Raw genomic sequence first — 14,518 nt, 5'->3', positions numbered from 1 at the left:
GCCTGCAGTGTCCTGGTTTGGCCCTCCACCATTAAATGACCAACAGTGAGGTAGGTATCAACAACATTGCCTGTGGTTTTGCAGCCCCAATTCCACTTCGGTGGATAAAAAAATGCCTCCGGATACAAAGGAAATAAACATTAACTGAGGCAGAAACGGATATGTTTGGAAAAAATAGTCACTGCAGATTTGTCTATTCAAGGTTGCTGCCATTCCCTTCTACAGATCTTGCTTTTTGCTGTCTTTTATTAACTAGTCAATGTAACATCAGTGCTAACACAAGTTTTTTCTGCCCCAGGCATATCAACCAGTCAGGCTTGAATTTAGGAGTATTTGGCACATTGACTAGGAAGACAAAGTGAAAAATTACCTTCAGTATAACTTCAGACACCAGACATATTTATTTAAACGTCCCCCATAATGAAAAGTAGAGCCTGACCAATACTCAAGTTTTTTGGGCCAATTCCAATACCGATATTTGGAGGTAAAAAATATGTATCGATATATCAGCTGATAGACACGTTTTAAGCAATGATTCCTCAAATGTGGTTATCAAACACTAATGATAAAGATATGTAAAAGAAAATGTCCATATCAGCACATATTGGGCAATGTATAGGCCAATAATGATATATCTGTGATAGACCAATATCGGCCAACCGACCTCATGAAAACCCTTCCATAACATTAATGTTCTGCACTCCTCATTTCTGTGCATTTTGTTGAAATTGTGTGAAAAAATGTGCAACAGATTTGTTTTTCAGCAGTAAAGCAAATATGTTTATTAAGCACTTTAATATACATCAGAAAATTCCACTTCATATAATACAGGAATTCTTTTTAAATGAAAGTTGAATGTACATGGGAAGCTATTTACAATCCAATCACTGACGGTCAAATCAAAGATGACAGACAAAACACAGTCAAGACAAACAAGATAACTGCTTAATAAGACTATACAGTATATTTTCCAACACTGCTTCTAGACCCAATCCTGCCTTGAATCCTTCTATTGACCCTTCATGGCATACCTTTGAGCTACTGTAGTACTGGAGAGTTGAGAGCTTTCACTAGGGCTTATAAGTGTTTGTGCATGCGATAGGTTTCTACTCCCCCCGATCCTGGTTGTTGGCGAAAAATAGCTCACTGTTGACAATATGAAAGCCTGCAAAAATATGACACAGTCTGTAAACGCTAAAGCAGCTCCATACAGTTCATGAGAAACAGATGTTTCAGTTCCCTCAGCGTCACAGTCGAGCACCTCCTCCCCTCCATCTCCTGCGGGGTTAAGTCCTGTTAAACTGATTTCAGCTTCTCACAGGGAGAAGGCGGGACAGAGTTATGTTGTTTCAACTTTGGCTTTACAACTCTGCATTTCAAACAATATCATTCACAGCTATGAGTTGTCTTAATGGCTGAACCCTTTTGAGCCGTTTTTTTGTGTCATGCCCCTGAAAAATCCAGCAAGAATAACTGGAAATTAACCACATGACAGGAAGGAAACAAAGCTTGGATTTTGTTTCTTGCATTGCAGTAGGTTATACATGTCACTCTGCAGACAAATGCATTTCTCTAAATCGCTGCTTTCACTTGAAATTGCTGCATTTAGCACCAAACTTCTGCTGACGGTACACACTGGGTTGTTTAAATATTTTTTACGCACACACAAAATAATAACACGCAAGCAACTGAAAAATCCCATAGGGACAAAATGATTTTTTTTTTTTTACATTTTCAATGAACCTCCCTCTTTCTCAGATATTTGTAGTAATACACAGACGCACAAAACCAACAAAACTGGGAGTCCAAAATAACTGCAGGCAACTTCTGAACACAGCACCATGGTAGAGCGTAATGCAACACAAAATGCAGCAAAAGTGGCTTTTTTCCAAAAATAAATATGCTTGTATATACTCATGAAGTAAATTGCCATAGCTATTAACATACAACAACACACAACAGAGGTTTAGCACACTGATCAAGGTTAACACAGATTATTTGGGGTCTCTAGAAAGGCAGACTATCAATGCGCTTAAATTCATACCATGGCATCAGTTACTGTTATGTCCTGTGATTTGTGACAATGTACTCAGTGGCACATTGCTGTCAGTGTGAAAAGGTAGACAGAACAAACATAATATAAAATAATAAAAAAGCATTGGTATGTTTCTCTCAAACAATTACTTTGATAAAACATGGATGGGATACAAAGTGAATAGAACAAATGCATGTCTGTCATTTTACTCTTTTAAAAGTGCATACACTGTTTATTAAATAGCATTACATTAAATTAAAATGATAGTTTGCATGAATACATGAAGAAGGCTGTAACAGATGTAGGCACATCGATGTATCAGTTCACATAAGCCTTAGGCAGCAATCAACAATCATCCCTAGGTATTATTTTGAGGTCTCCACTGATGAAACAAAAAATCTATTGTTTTTTTTAATGCAGATGAAAACAGTTGCTTTGGCACATTCCCTCCAATGTCTGCAGACGAATGGCATTCAAGACATCTGAAACAGTACAGGAATGACTTGGGTTAATGTTTTGTCTGGGAGGAAAGAGTCTGCTTATCCAGATTGAGACATTCTTCATGCAAGTCTGATTAAATCCAACTAATGGTGGTTGTGTTGAGTGCAATCCAGTATCAACTAAAAGTCAGCTATTGGCCACTGTAAATGAACAGACTATCCAAAGTCTTGTCTACATCCTGTCACTCTGACCTTGATTTCAACTTTGAGACAAATGCTTGATGTATTTCAACAAGAGAACATATTGGAGGATTTTTTTTTAAAAGTATCTCTTACCAGCTATAATGGAGTCTCCTTTTTGTAGTTAAACCCAGGGTCTGATCCTTCAATCTGCAGTTTGAGGGCTTGTTTAAGGCTTAGCTCGGTTTCCCCTATGGGATAGTTCTCTAGAACATCCTGGTGGCCTCTGTTCTGTACAGTCCGAGGAACGGATACTCTACTCAGGAAAACCTGATTACCCTGTAGATGATAGTTGGGGTTGGTCATGATGCCATTCCTCTTCTTCTCAGAACAGCTCTGCTGCTGGATAAAGAATTGATCTTGGCCTTGCCCCCTTTCTGACCGAATTGAACCACCAATCATGATCTTGCAATGGGGATCCTTCACTGCAATGTTAGCTACTGATTTGTTGAGAGCAATCCTCTTATCAAACTGAGTCATCTCGTACTCCAGAACCTGACCTTGGGTTGATCCGCTGTTCTTGCCTTTTTTCTTGTCTCCCAGTGCTCCTTTACTATTTGATGTCCCATTTCCGGTCTTACTTCCCTTTGTTGACTTGAGACTGGGTTTCAACTGAGACCAGTCAAAGTCATTGGATGGAGATGATGGCTGCTGACCAATGGACTTGTTCGTAGAGGAAGGGGAAACAATTGACTGCCTGCTCCGGCTGCGAGGCAGCGAGTGCTGTTGGATTTGTTCTGTGAATGTCAGTCCATGAAAACTGTCGATTGGCACAGTCTGTGCTGTGGCTGTTGATGATGTGGTTCTCAAGGAGGAGTTCTTTGAACTCTTGAGGGAATTATTTGACAGGGAGGATTTCTGTCTATCTACTGTGGAATCAGGAGATTCTGATGGCGAACTGAAAGCATGGACAGGTCCGTTGGGTAGACCACGTCCAGACGACTGCATGTCTCCTGCCCCTGTGCTGCCAGAACTACTTGATTTAATGGTGAGGGATTGCATTTTACCAGTCACAGCCAACGGGGTTTTTTCTTCCATGGTGTGTACTGGGGAGGGATTGCAGCCATTTAGAATTGTGGCCCCATATTTTTCCAGAAGTTTTATGATCATTGAATGGCCACCTTTTGCTGCCACCCTCATTGCTGTGCGTCCAAACTGATCAGCGTGGTTGGGGTCAGCACCGTTTTCAAGAAGTATTTGCACAACATCAATGTGACCCTCTTGTGCAGCGATGCCTAGCGCTGTTGCTCCCTGGTTGCATGTATGATCCACATGTGTGCCATTTTCTATCAAAAACTGCACAACTTTTGTGTGTCCTTGCCATGCAGCAGACTGGAGGGCAGATCGCTTCTCATTGTCACAGGCGTTCACATCAGCATGATAGTTAATCAGCAGCCGCACCATTTCAACATGCCCTTGCCAGCAGGACACGTGGAGGGCCGTTCTGCCCTCAGTGTCACAAGCTTCCACATTTGCTCCATTTTCGAGGAAATACTCTGTCATGGCCAGCTGATTTTCAAGTGCCAATATGTAGAGTGTTGGGCGTCCATCTGCGTCTTTGTGATCTATATCAGCACAGTGGCTCAGCAGCAGTTCAACAATGTCCCTGTGGCCTTCTAGTGCAGCCACCCTGAGAGCATTCCTCCCATCATATCCCCTCTCATCAATGCATGACTTGTTTTCCAGAAGAATGTGCACACAGTCATAGTGTCCCTCTTGTGCAGCTAATATCAGCGGTATTCTACCATCATTGTCAACCTCTGTACAACGTGCACCTTGCTCAATAAGGGCATCGCACACTTGGCGGTGGCCCTCGAATGAAGCCATGTGTAGCGGGGTCCAGCCTGCATCGTCCCTGTGATTCTCGTCCAGACCTCTGTCCAGCAGAGTTCTGACCACCTCCACGTTACCCTGAGCAGAAGCAATGCTCAGCACGGTCCTTCCCTCACTGTCGATGCTATCAACAGCAGCCCCCCAGAAAAGTAATGTGTTGACAACTGAGGCATGGCCCATTGATGCAGCAGCAAGAAGAGGAGTGCGGCCATTGTTGTCCGTGTGATCCACATCAGCTCCGCCTTCCAAAAGCAGATCGACAACATCGACATGTCCTTCATAGCCAGCCACAAGGAGGGGAGTCATGCAGTCTTTATCACAGTGGTCAACCTCTGCTCCTCTGTCAATCAGAAGGCTCACAACAGAAGCATGGCCTTTACTTGCAGGAACACAGAGAGCAGCCACTGAGAGGGCAGTCCTTCCATCCACATCTTCATGATTAACTTCGGCTCCGTGATCCAAGAGGTGCTCAACAATCTCTCTGTGTCCCATGTATGCTGCAGCAATGAGAGCTGTTCTTCCTTCATTGTCTGCCTTGTTGACCTCAGCCCCATGCTGAAGAAGGTTCAACACGATGTCTTCATGGCCTCCCCAAGCAGCAGCTCTCAAGGCAGTTCTACCATCAGCATCGGCACAGTCCACTTTGGCACCAGCATAAAGCAGAGCAGACACAACCTCTGAATGTCCACCCCATGCTGCAGAGCGCAGGGCTGTCCATCCATCATGGTCTGTGTGGTTAATGTTTGCCTCACAACCAATTAGACAGTTGACCACTTTGGTATGGCCCTGCCTCGCAGCAAGAGTAAGTGCGGTTTGTCCATGGTTGTCTTCTAGCTCCATGTTTGCCCCTCTAGATATAAGCAGGTTGACCACATCAAGGTTTCCACTGTAAGCTGCGTTGGCCAGCAGAGTTCTCCCACTGGAGTCACACTGGTTGACAGATGCCCCGTTGTCAAGTAGTGTCCGTATTGAGTCCTCTCTTTCAAGGGCCTGTTGTACAATACATGATGCATGGTCGTCCTCATTGTTTACATGAGCTCCGGCCTTGACCAGAAGTTGCAGGACCTCCTGTTCTCTTGGTATAGAGGTGGTCAGAGAGTCTTTCGCAGGAGTTCCATTCCAAACCATCCAAAGAGCCAGATTAAATGGCTCAATCTGCAGATTGGAATTGACAAGGTGCAGTGCGAATTCCTGCACTTCGAGTGGTTTGAGCTGCTTTGCCCGGCAAGTATAACTCATTGCCAACATCCGGTGTCCCTCTGCTGCATTGCACAAGTACTTCTGGGTGCAATGCTTAACATCCAGTAGCCACTCTGCAAAACTGTAGTGAAAAAGGATTTTAGTACTCCCAAGGCCATCAACCAACAACTTGGAGAGAATGTCCATCTTTTTCTGAAATTCTTCCATAGTAAGTGTCATGTTTTTGGTCCAGACTGCATGGTACAGTTCCTTGACCGTGAGTGGCCTACAAGTGGCCAGGATTACATTAAGGATGGGCTGGACTTTGGCAAACTGTTTTCTGACAAAAAGTCTCTGGCAGAGCCACAGGTAGAGGCCGTTGAGAGTTCCAGGGATGTCACGGATCTCGCGAAGCATGATGAAGTTCTCCACCACGCCGTCCAGCACGCGCTCCAGGTAGAGGAAGCAGCCACTGCTTTTGATGTGGAGTTGGTTGAGCATTTCTGCTGTCTCCTTGGTCAGGTGCTGCCTCAAGGCCTCCTCCTGGTCCAGCCTGTGGAGGATGTACTGTTGCACATCCTTGACGATATAGGCCTTGCGCAGATCATCAAGGCTGATTTTGCGGAATCCTGAAAGAAAAGAAATTGACATTAGTGGAGTCTGATGACAAATGGACAAGGAAATCTAGAGGAAAAAAAGGCGTATTAAAACTAACTTTGTCAGTATATGAAGAAATGAAAATATTCAAAGGATAAATGTAACAATAAATTGCAGTGGTTGTAGAAATTATAGCTGTTGATGATGAGTAGTGTTACTTTCCCTACAGTACCACTTGAGTCATTATCTTAAGCCTGACCTTGAGATCATACCCAGTATTTATCCACTGATCTTGTACCTTTGGATAATTAGGTTAAGCCAACCTTTAATTTCCTAAGGAATAGGATAATTAACAGTAAAGCCATGTTGTTAAAGAAAAACCTTTCAGAGGAATTGAGAGCACAACCCCTCTGGCAGCTGGAAGCAGACACGAGCAGCAGGAGTTCACAATCAGTTTATCCCATAAAGAACTAAGGAAAACAAAATCATGGCAATTAGTGTAGTATATTGTGTTTGATGCAGAGGCAATTTTGGCTTTAATAATTTAGAGTGTGCCTGTGAGGATAAAAACTGAGATAACTTAAGTCAACTAAAATAATGAATGTGTTATATTAAAATCTACCTGTGCTGTTGCTTATTCATGTACTGCAACATACAAAGGATAAAAATACTCATCAAAAGAATAAGGAAAAGCACCCGTCTTAGCAGAAAGCTTTACAAAAGAAATGCATATAATATCAACTATGTCTAAAAACCCTCAGAAAAAATAGAATTTCTTTCAACCCTGAAACATGGTTGATTGGTCATTCAGCCCATCCATTGACTAGGGAGGTTATTAGCCCTTAATCAGCAGGAGCAAATCTTGGTTAGGGGCTGAACATGTACAAGAATCAAAATGGAGGAGACCAAGGGAGGCATAATTTCCATGCCTGTAGCACATCAGTGGTCTGTAAAACATCTCTCCAGTGCCTCACTCATTATCATGCTACATGCTCCCAGCACAGACCTTTAGAAATCCTTCTGAAAAAGAAATTATCACAGTGGGTCTTAATGAATGATCTTTAATGGGAATTCCTCTCAGAGACGTGTGAAAATGGCTCCATAATGGCCTGGGCTAATGGGCATTAAGTGAACTTTTCTCCATGTTAAAACAATCTGTTTGTGGTCTCCGCCAGAGGGCAAGAAGAGCATTTTTGCATACTTGTATTTAAAGTTCCCATGGTTCTCGAGGTTACTGGGGCAAGAAAAGAAATGTCACTCAGTGTTATTGAAATAAAATATTTTACAATGACTAACAGACCTTCGACTACAGGACAAACCGCTGCATTCTTTCTTTTAAAAAGGTCCAATTATGTGCCTTGGACTCATTAACATTGACCTTTTTAAAGAAAGGAAATTAACGTTTTAATTTTAGGCATCTCATTATCGACTGTACATTTTATGTACTGACAGGAAGCTGCTCTTTAATGTTTCATAGAAAAGAATCAATGACAACATTTAGCACCAGTACCAGTAGTATCTTAAACAGTTAAGTGTGATTGCTTTCATTATATAACACAACTTTTCCCTGTACATAATATGAATCAGACTCTGTCACCAAGCCTGAGGCAGTGCTCTGTTCATCTGACTGCTATTGTGTGGGTAGAAAAGCCTGTGAAATCTTACTCCACACAGACCCGCTGCTCACCACACCTGGAAGCCAGATAGCAAACCTGATGAGTTTAACGAGAGTTCCCATGCAGGTACTGACAGTTTGGACAACAGATCCTGGTAAACAGAAGGAGCGGTACGTTTTCTTTATCATCTGCTTCTGGGTTTGTTTAAGATAAGCACACCTCCACCAACTGTGCCTCACAATAATCTTCTTTTACTTTGTCCTTGAGGCCGTCGTTATGCTTCCAACTGATAAAACGGATGACAGTCAGGCATTCACGTCTCAGATACTGACTATGTTTAATTACACCCTTTGATACATGGAGTAAGAGCAGAAGAAGGACCCATTTTGATTCTAATAAATCATTTTCAGGTTGGACTTTGTTAAGGGCACAAATTATCTACCATAAAATATTTTATGACAGAGTTTCTAACCCCCGGAAAGTAGTGGGTAAGTTTGGCCTTGTCTGGCATAATCCATGTCTCGGGAAGTCCCAAGTTCCCAAATTGATTTGAAAAGTTAATTTAATGAGCTTGTGGGCTTGTGCACCCACTTCAGGGTGTGTGCCACTGCTTTTAGCTTGGCAGCTCCAGGGAAGATTTTGGCTTTAAAAAGGGTGTATATAACGTCTTTTCAAAACAATTTGGGATCTTGGGGCATCCAATGGTGAACTGTTGCTTTAATAAAAACTCCACATGCTTATTCTGAATATTCATGTCTGCAAATGGAATTGAATGTATGACAAGGATGCAGCTGTGCAAACAGTTTAAATTAATTAAACTGTAAGCACTTCTACCTGTAAAGGATCACTCCCCAGCATTATAACATATAATTGGCCAGTCATTGCAAAAACTCAATGACCCTAACCCACTTTTAGTCTGCCATTGTTTTCAGTGACTGTGAGCATGTTCCACCCTCCCTTCAGCCTCTTTTCTCCTCCTGTACCAGCTCCCACTGTAGTCCTGGAGAAGTCACTGACATTCCAAGAGACAGATACATGGTAAGCATGCAGAGTAAGTAAAAACAACTCAAGCACTTCTACCTTTAAGTCCTAAAAAACATTAAAGTTTTTGTGTGTATTCTAAATCTGACTGATAACTTATTTCAACTGGACCATGGGAAGAACTGTAACGTAATCATCCATCTTTCAAGTGTATATCAAAAGACACTGAAATACTTGAAGGTGCCTAATGATCCTAACATTCATCCCTGCTCTCAGTGTACTCACTGGTCCTCTGGTTCAAATGTCAAACATTAAAGATCAAGTTTCAGCCTCATTCAATCAGAGGATTTCTCACTCCCCACTCCCCTTTTCTCTAGCCTTGTGTTTCATCAACTTCTTTTGAAGGCCGGACTAGCTGGTGTACATGCTTCCTTCCACTTTTATTGATGTTTCTGAACTCTGCTTTTTAGGCTAATGCACTATCACAAGGGCCTGAGTCTATACAGGTACACTGTATCAGATTTTACAACTTATGCTTAAAGACAAAAATCTGATGCTGGTGTGATCTCCTGCCTATGTGTTAGACTCTCTGATGCTGTGACGTTATGGACCCGTCCTCCTACTCCTACTGGACCCGATCCTTCTTTGGACATTCTGGGTTTGCTCCAGATGGGACAGGAAACCCACTAGCTGAGAGAGGGGAAGAGGCCACTGAAGAGGGAAAACAGGGACAAAAAAGACTTGAGGGGACCAAAAAGAAAAACTATTTTTCACCCAGCTAGTCACTTCAGCAAAATGTGACATTTAATATTTTGTCTTGATGTAAATTTGCTCTATACACAGAAGGACTAAGAATAACATTGAGTGTGCATTATAGCCCTATTCTGGAGATGTTGCCCTATCATGAATATTTTCTCAGGGGAACAAAAGACAAATGCTTCTGTGCTGTAGTTTATGATAAACAGTTTCTTCTACATTCCACAGTCACTGACACGCCAATTATGAAGATACAGTGAGTAGGAAAGCTGGAGGAGGGAGGAGGAGACAGAAATTTGACTGAAATAAAGCACTTGTCTGGTTGAAAAGGTTTTTTTTTTTCTTCCATGTGCAAGAAGTCAGAAGGCACCAAAAAAGATCTCTTCTTTCAGTAGGAAGAAGATGAGCAACAATTTCCACTTTAGTCATCAGCAGACATCACTTCATAAGGCTTGGATGTCAACTGTGAAGTCATGGCATTATTACTGCCCTGCTCCTGCAGATAAAGCACTAAAAACAACCACAGGAGGAAAGTGGTCCAACCTGTATTTGATGACTGTGGTGTAACAGGAACTACTATTAAGTACTACACAAGAATGCAAGAACTTTCATTGGCTACAAATGTTCAAATGTCGTCCAAGAACCATTTTCTTTCTTTCCAAAACCGAACAGTCATGAAGGCCTATGCTTTGTTAATAAGTGGGCTACACAAACTGTAGTTGAGTATTGTGTGTGTTCAGGCTTTTTATGTGTGTGTGTGAGAGAGGATGGTTCAGAGTCTGAACAAAAGCGAGTGCTAAACAAGCAACAAATGACACATTCATCAGGGTGAGGGATGCAGCTCCCGAGTACAGGCCTCTGAGCCAGCTGCTGCTCGTTACAGAACTGGATACCAGCCACAGGAGACAGAGCCCCGCGTACAAAAGAGGGACTGTTTGCCTTCTAGATTAATTTTTCAGATGACAAACGAGGCAGCGTGTGTGCATGCGTGTTGAGAAATAAGAAGTCCAAGCTCATCAAGCGGGATTTCAGAGTGGCAGTGTCTCAGATCCGGCACGTTCTTTTGCGAGACACCATCTTAGGTCATCTGATCCATAAAGAAAACAGAAACCCAAGCCTCGCTGCCCTCTCCTCAGGCTCTGCAGTAAACCCGCGCTCGACAAACGTCTGTTCGACAGCTGTAGCGTTCCCGGCTCCAAAAAACACGAGAGCGCCAACCTCCTAAACACAAGTATGTGGATGAGAGTCAGCTCCAACGGTCTGCAAACAACAGTCCTTTGAAAAGAGTGCTATTTAATCTTTGAAAAACACTGTTGCCTCTCTCGTTTGATTATATACACTGTCTAATTTCTACTCCAACAGACGAATGCAAGATAACACTTTCTACTTTATCTTGGATAAATGTGGCTTATTCACAAGTGAGAAAAGACAAAGCCAGGCACTGAGAAGCTTTGACTCTAATGGGGCACTAATTCAACTGTGCAAAGATAACTGTTGCAGGAGAAAATCATTTCAGATTAGTAGCTACATTTCATGTGCACTGTATATTTCCTTGCCATACTAAGCGACCACCAGGCGAGACAGTGAAATGATTACACTTTAACAATTAATTCATGTAACGCTGGAGGCAAAGCACATGAAAACACTCCTGCCCAAACACGCCTCTTGCTGAATTTCAAACGGGATGTCAAAGGGTTTCCAGTCAGACCTGTTGTGGCTGACGAGGTGAGGGGAGGGGCAAACAGGAATACGTTTAACACACTGAAGCCTTTCTCAAACAAGGCATATTTAACGCTGTCTGCTGGCTTCATCTCTCTGTTAAAGCTGCAGTATTTGTTCATTCAGACATAGTTGATTTTTATAGTAATGTTTGTCCTCATGGCTTCGTACAGACTTGACAGGAGAGACAGAACAGCTGTGAGTAAAAACAGTTATGGTATCCAGGGAGAGAAGCGTTTAATGCTCTCTCACCAGCTGCATCACTGATGGATTTTAAAACTTATTTTGCCGTTGAGGCCTTAATTAATGACCACCGTGAGTGTGAGGGGCTGCTCGCCCACGCTGCTAACAGTGAAACTACTGACACATTTTCACCTCACTTTAATCACATAATGTTACTGATAGCGAGTTCTGCTGCTCGTTTTGTGATATCTGAAAGCACACAAGCTCTTAATGACAGGACGATAAGTTGGGACTCTTGTTCATTCATGCAGATAGCAAATACATGAAGAGACTGTTGGCTTGACTATTATCGTAAGAGGGTTGTTTTAACCTCTTTTGCCCCGGTCGCACAGCAATAGGAAAATATAGTTTTTCTAACACCTTTTTGGAGGGAACACATATTTACCACTATCTAGTATCTTATTAGGATGCATATTAATGGCATATTGGCTGTTTATTAGTCATAATAAAGCCCTTATCCATGCCTTATTCTGCATGACCATATTCTACAACTACTAGGCCATCACTACACAGCACTTTCCCTCAATAACCTCCTAATTATTGGTCATTAAGTGAGGAAGTTTTTGTACATGAATTGCTATCTTATTACGCTTTGCTCAGTAAGGTGGTAGTACCACACAAATAGTCACAGTTATACCAGTTTTACACCAAAATTATTGTGACTAGCCAGGTTTTTAAGCACGGGTAAATCTGGTAAAAATGGGCAATTGATTCTTTTTTGTGTATGTCATGTTCAGCATCACGAATGCGCCGGAAAAACAGTAGAAAGCAGCAGATCATATACCTCATTAGACTGCATCCTAAAAGACATTACATTTCTTTATAGTTATAGTTATGGCCTAGTACCTGTGGACTACAGTGATGAAGCAAAATACTTTAATAAGTGCTTTTTAATGACTAATAAAGAGCCAATATGCTACTTTATACATGCTAAGTTACCTAATATAAAGTGTTAGCTACTTTTTAGAGACTAATCTGACGTAAGAAGATCACTCTCCTAAATGCCTTGTACCTTTCCCTGTATTTCCTGGTTTTAACTGATTTTGCACATAAGAGACGACTATTGAGATGATAAATGTATTACAATAATCTTAGAAGAAGGTAGAAGACGTTCATTTAATCTCTCTCTCCCTGCATGTTTGACTTTGTGCTGCACAAACATTTACAACATTTACATTAATCCGACAGCATTCAATTCAGAGTTGTGGCATTTAAAAATGATATGAAAATGTTACCAAGTCTGACCTAGTGCGATTGCCGTTGTAATTCTTACGTAAATGTGACCAGGGTTTTTATTCAGAAAAGTTCAGAACCAGCCAGATTAACATAGAGGGGTGTAGACATGAATGGGGCTTTACAGCATAGAGGTGCATTCAGATAAAGCTATCAAACCACCTGCACAAGCAATAATACATCAGTCATACGAGTGTCTCTGCAGAACACACCAGAAACAGGTTTCTTTTCTAAAAACCAGAGGATAAAGTAGCTGTACACATGATTTTGAATGGCAGGAGCTCATTAAGACGTTGACAACAGACCGAGTGTGCACCTGGTCACATGCGTATGCCTTCACTCACTGCATCCCATAATGGATATCTACCCTCAGAGAGTTGTCACTATATATCCTAGAGCTTCTTGCAGCTGCACAGATGACTGGAAATTTCATCCAAGTGAAGAAATTCCAAAAGAGAAATGAAATAACAGATTGTTAGGCCAGAAATATACAGATCAAACAGGACCAAAAGTATATAAATACTATGAACTTCATTCAAACTGTCCATTTACCAATTTCTGTAATCAGGGAATAAGTAGAGCTTCTACGGCCAATAATTCCTTCTTTCATGCCACATGATACTTTTTCTCTTTGCCCTAGTTTTTGTATCTTAATAGGTTTGATGATCTCATGTTGCATAAAACCACAGAAATTCCTAATATAACTCATTTCTTTCTGAAGATACTAGTTCTCAGTCTTCATGGTGGCAGTAAGCTCTTGTAGTGCTGGGAGTTCTCTGCCCCACATGGGATCATATTTCCTCAAATCACTGCCCGTGTTTTGTTCTTCATTACCCCAGCTGACCTCCCGGTGACCTCATTTACACCTACCAGCACATGTTTCCATTCACCTGCGCAAGAAACCACTCAGCCTAGCATGTCAGTGTTGTGTTTTATTGGCCATCAAGTCAAACAAGCCATTATCTGCTATCAACATGCATTGCCAGGAAGGTCTGGAACAATTTTAGAAAGATTTCTCAGGGAAGTGTCCAGAGAACAGTTCCAGCATGAGGAAAGTTGTGGCAGCTTGCTGTGTGTGGAAACAGGTACTTGCAAAGTCATCCTTGGCATGCAGGTCAAGAGGCAGTGTGGTATAAAAATCCCCCATCTTTACTTTAGAGGCTTTTATCCCTGCAGCAAAACCAGCCAGAAACATGCCAGGAATTCTTCTGCATTTATTCCAACTAAAGCTACATTAAGACTTCATTTAAATACCCTTCAATTAAAGCAAAAGCTGACAAGTCGAGCTCTGTACTAAAGCCTTGAAAAGATAAAAAAATTTCACGTCTATAAAAATGTGGCAGGGGCATGCCACATACCAAAGGGCATCACCTCAGGAGGAAAGAGGGCAGTCAGTTCGTCCGCCATGTTCAGAATCGTGTTACTGCAGTGCAGCACCCAAGGTGTTATAGATACAGACACGGTAGACCTGTAATTTGCCCGGCTGTCAGACTGCATGGTGGTAAATTACAGTATTCAGCGAGGATTATGGTCTTCAGCTCATCCAAAGTGAGGCTCAACATGCAGCCTCACAGACGACAACTCATACATGAATATGGACATAAATCAGCTTGTCTGTGTAAGCCAATTCCAAGAGAGGGGGAGGT

The 14,518-nt window shown here is 42.0% G+C and overlaps 1 protein-coding gene across 2 annotated transcripts in view; it reads right to left on the bottom strand.

The window, feature by feature from the left end:
• Nucleotides 1-752: 752 nt before the first annotated feature.
• Nucleotides 753-14,518, bottom strand: part of ankrd50 (ankyrin repeat domain 50) — a 41,865-nt gene continuing 28,099 nt past the window's right edge. The window contains exons 4-5 of one of the 2 annotated variants that reach the window (XM_073486893.1): nucleotides 2,812-6,356; nucleotides 753-2,517 (exon numbers count right to left, since the gene is read on the bottom strand). In XM_073486893.1, the coding sequence (XP_073342994.1) occupies nucleotides 2,815-6,356 (3,542 nt within the window). In that variant the 3' untranslated portion in view covers nucleotides 753-2,517; nucleotides 2,812-2,814. Of the gene's footprint in view, nucleotides 6,357-14,518 lie in introns of both variants that reach the window. The other variant, XM_073486892.1, reaches the window with a different exon arrangement.

Source organism: Pagrus major, chromosome 18 (genome assembly GCF_040436345.1).
Source record: "Pagrus major chromosome 18, Pma_NU_1.0".
Taxonomy (NCBI): domain Eukaryota; kingdom Metazoa; phylum Chordata; class Actinopteri; order Spariformes; family Sparidae; genus Pagrus; species Pagrus major.
This window is presented reverse-complemented; position numbering and strand designations above follow the sequence as displayed.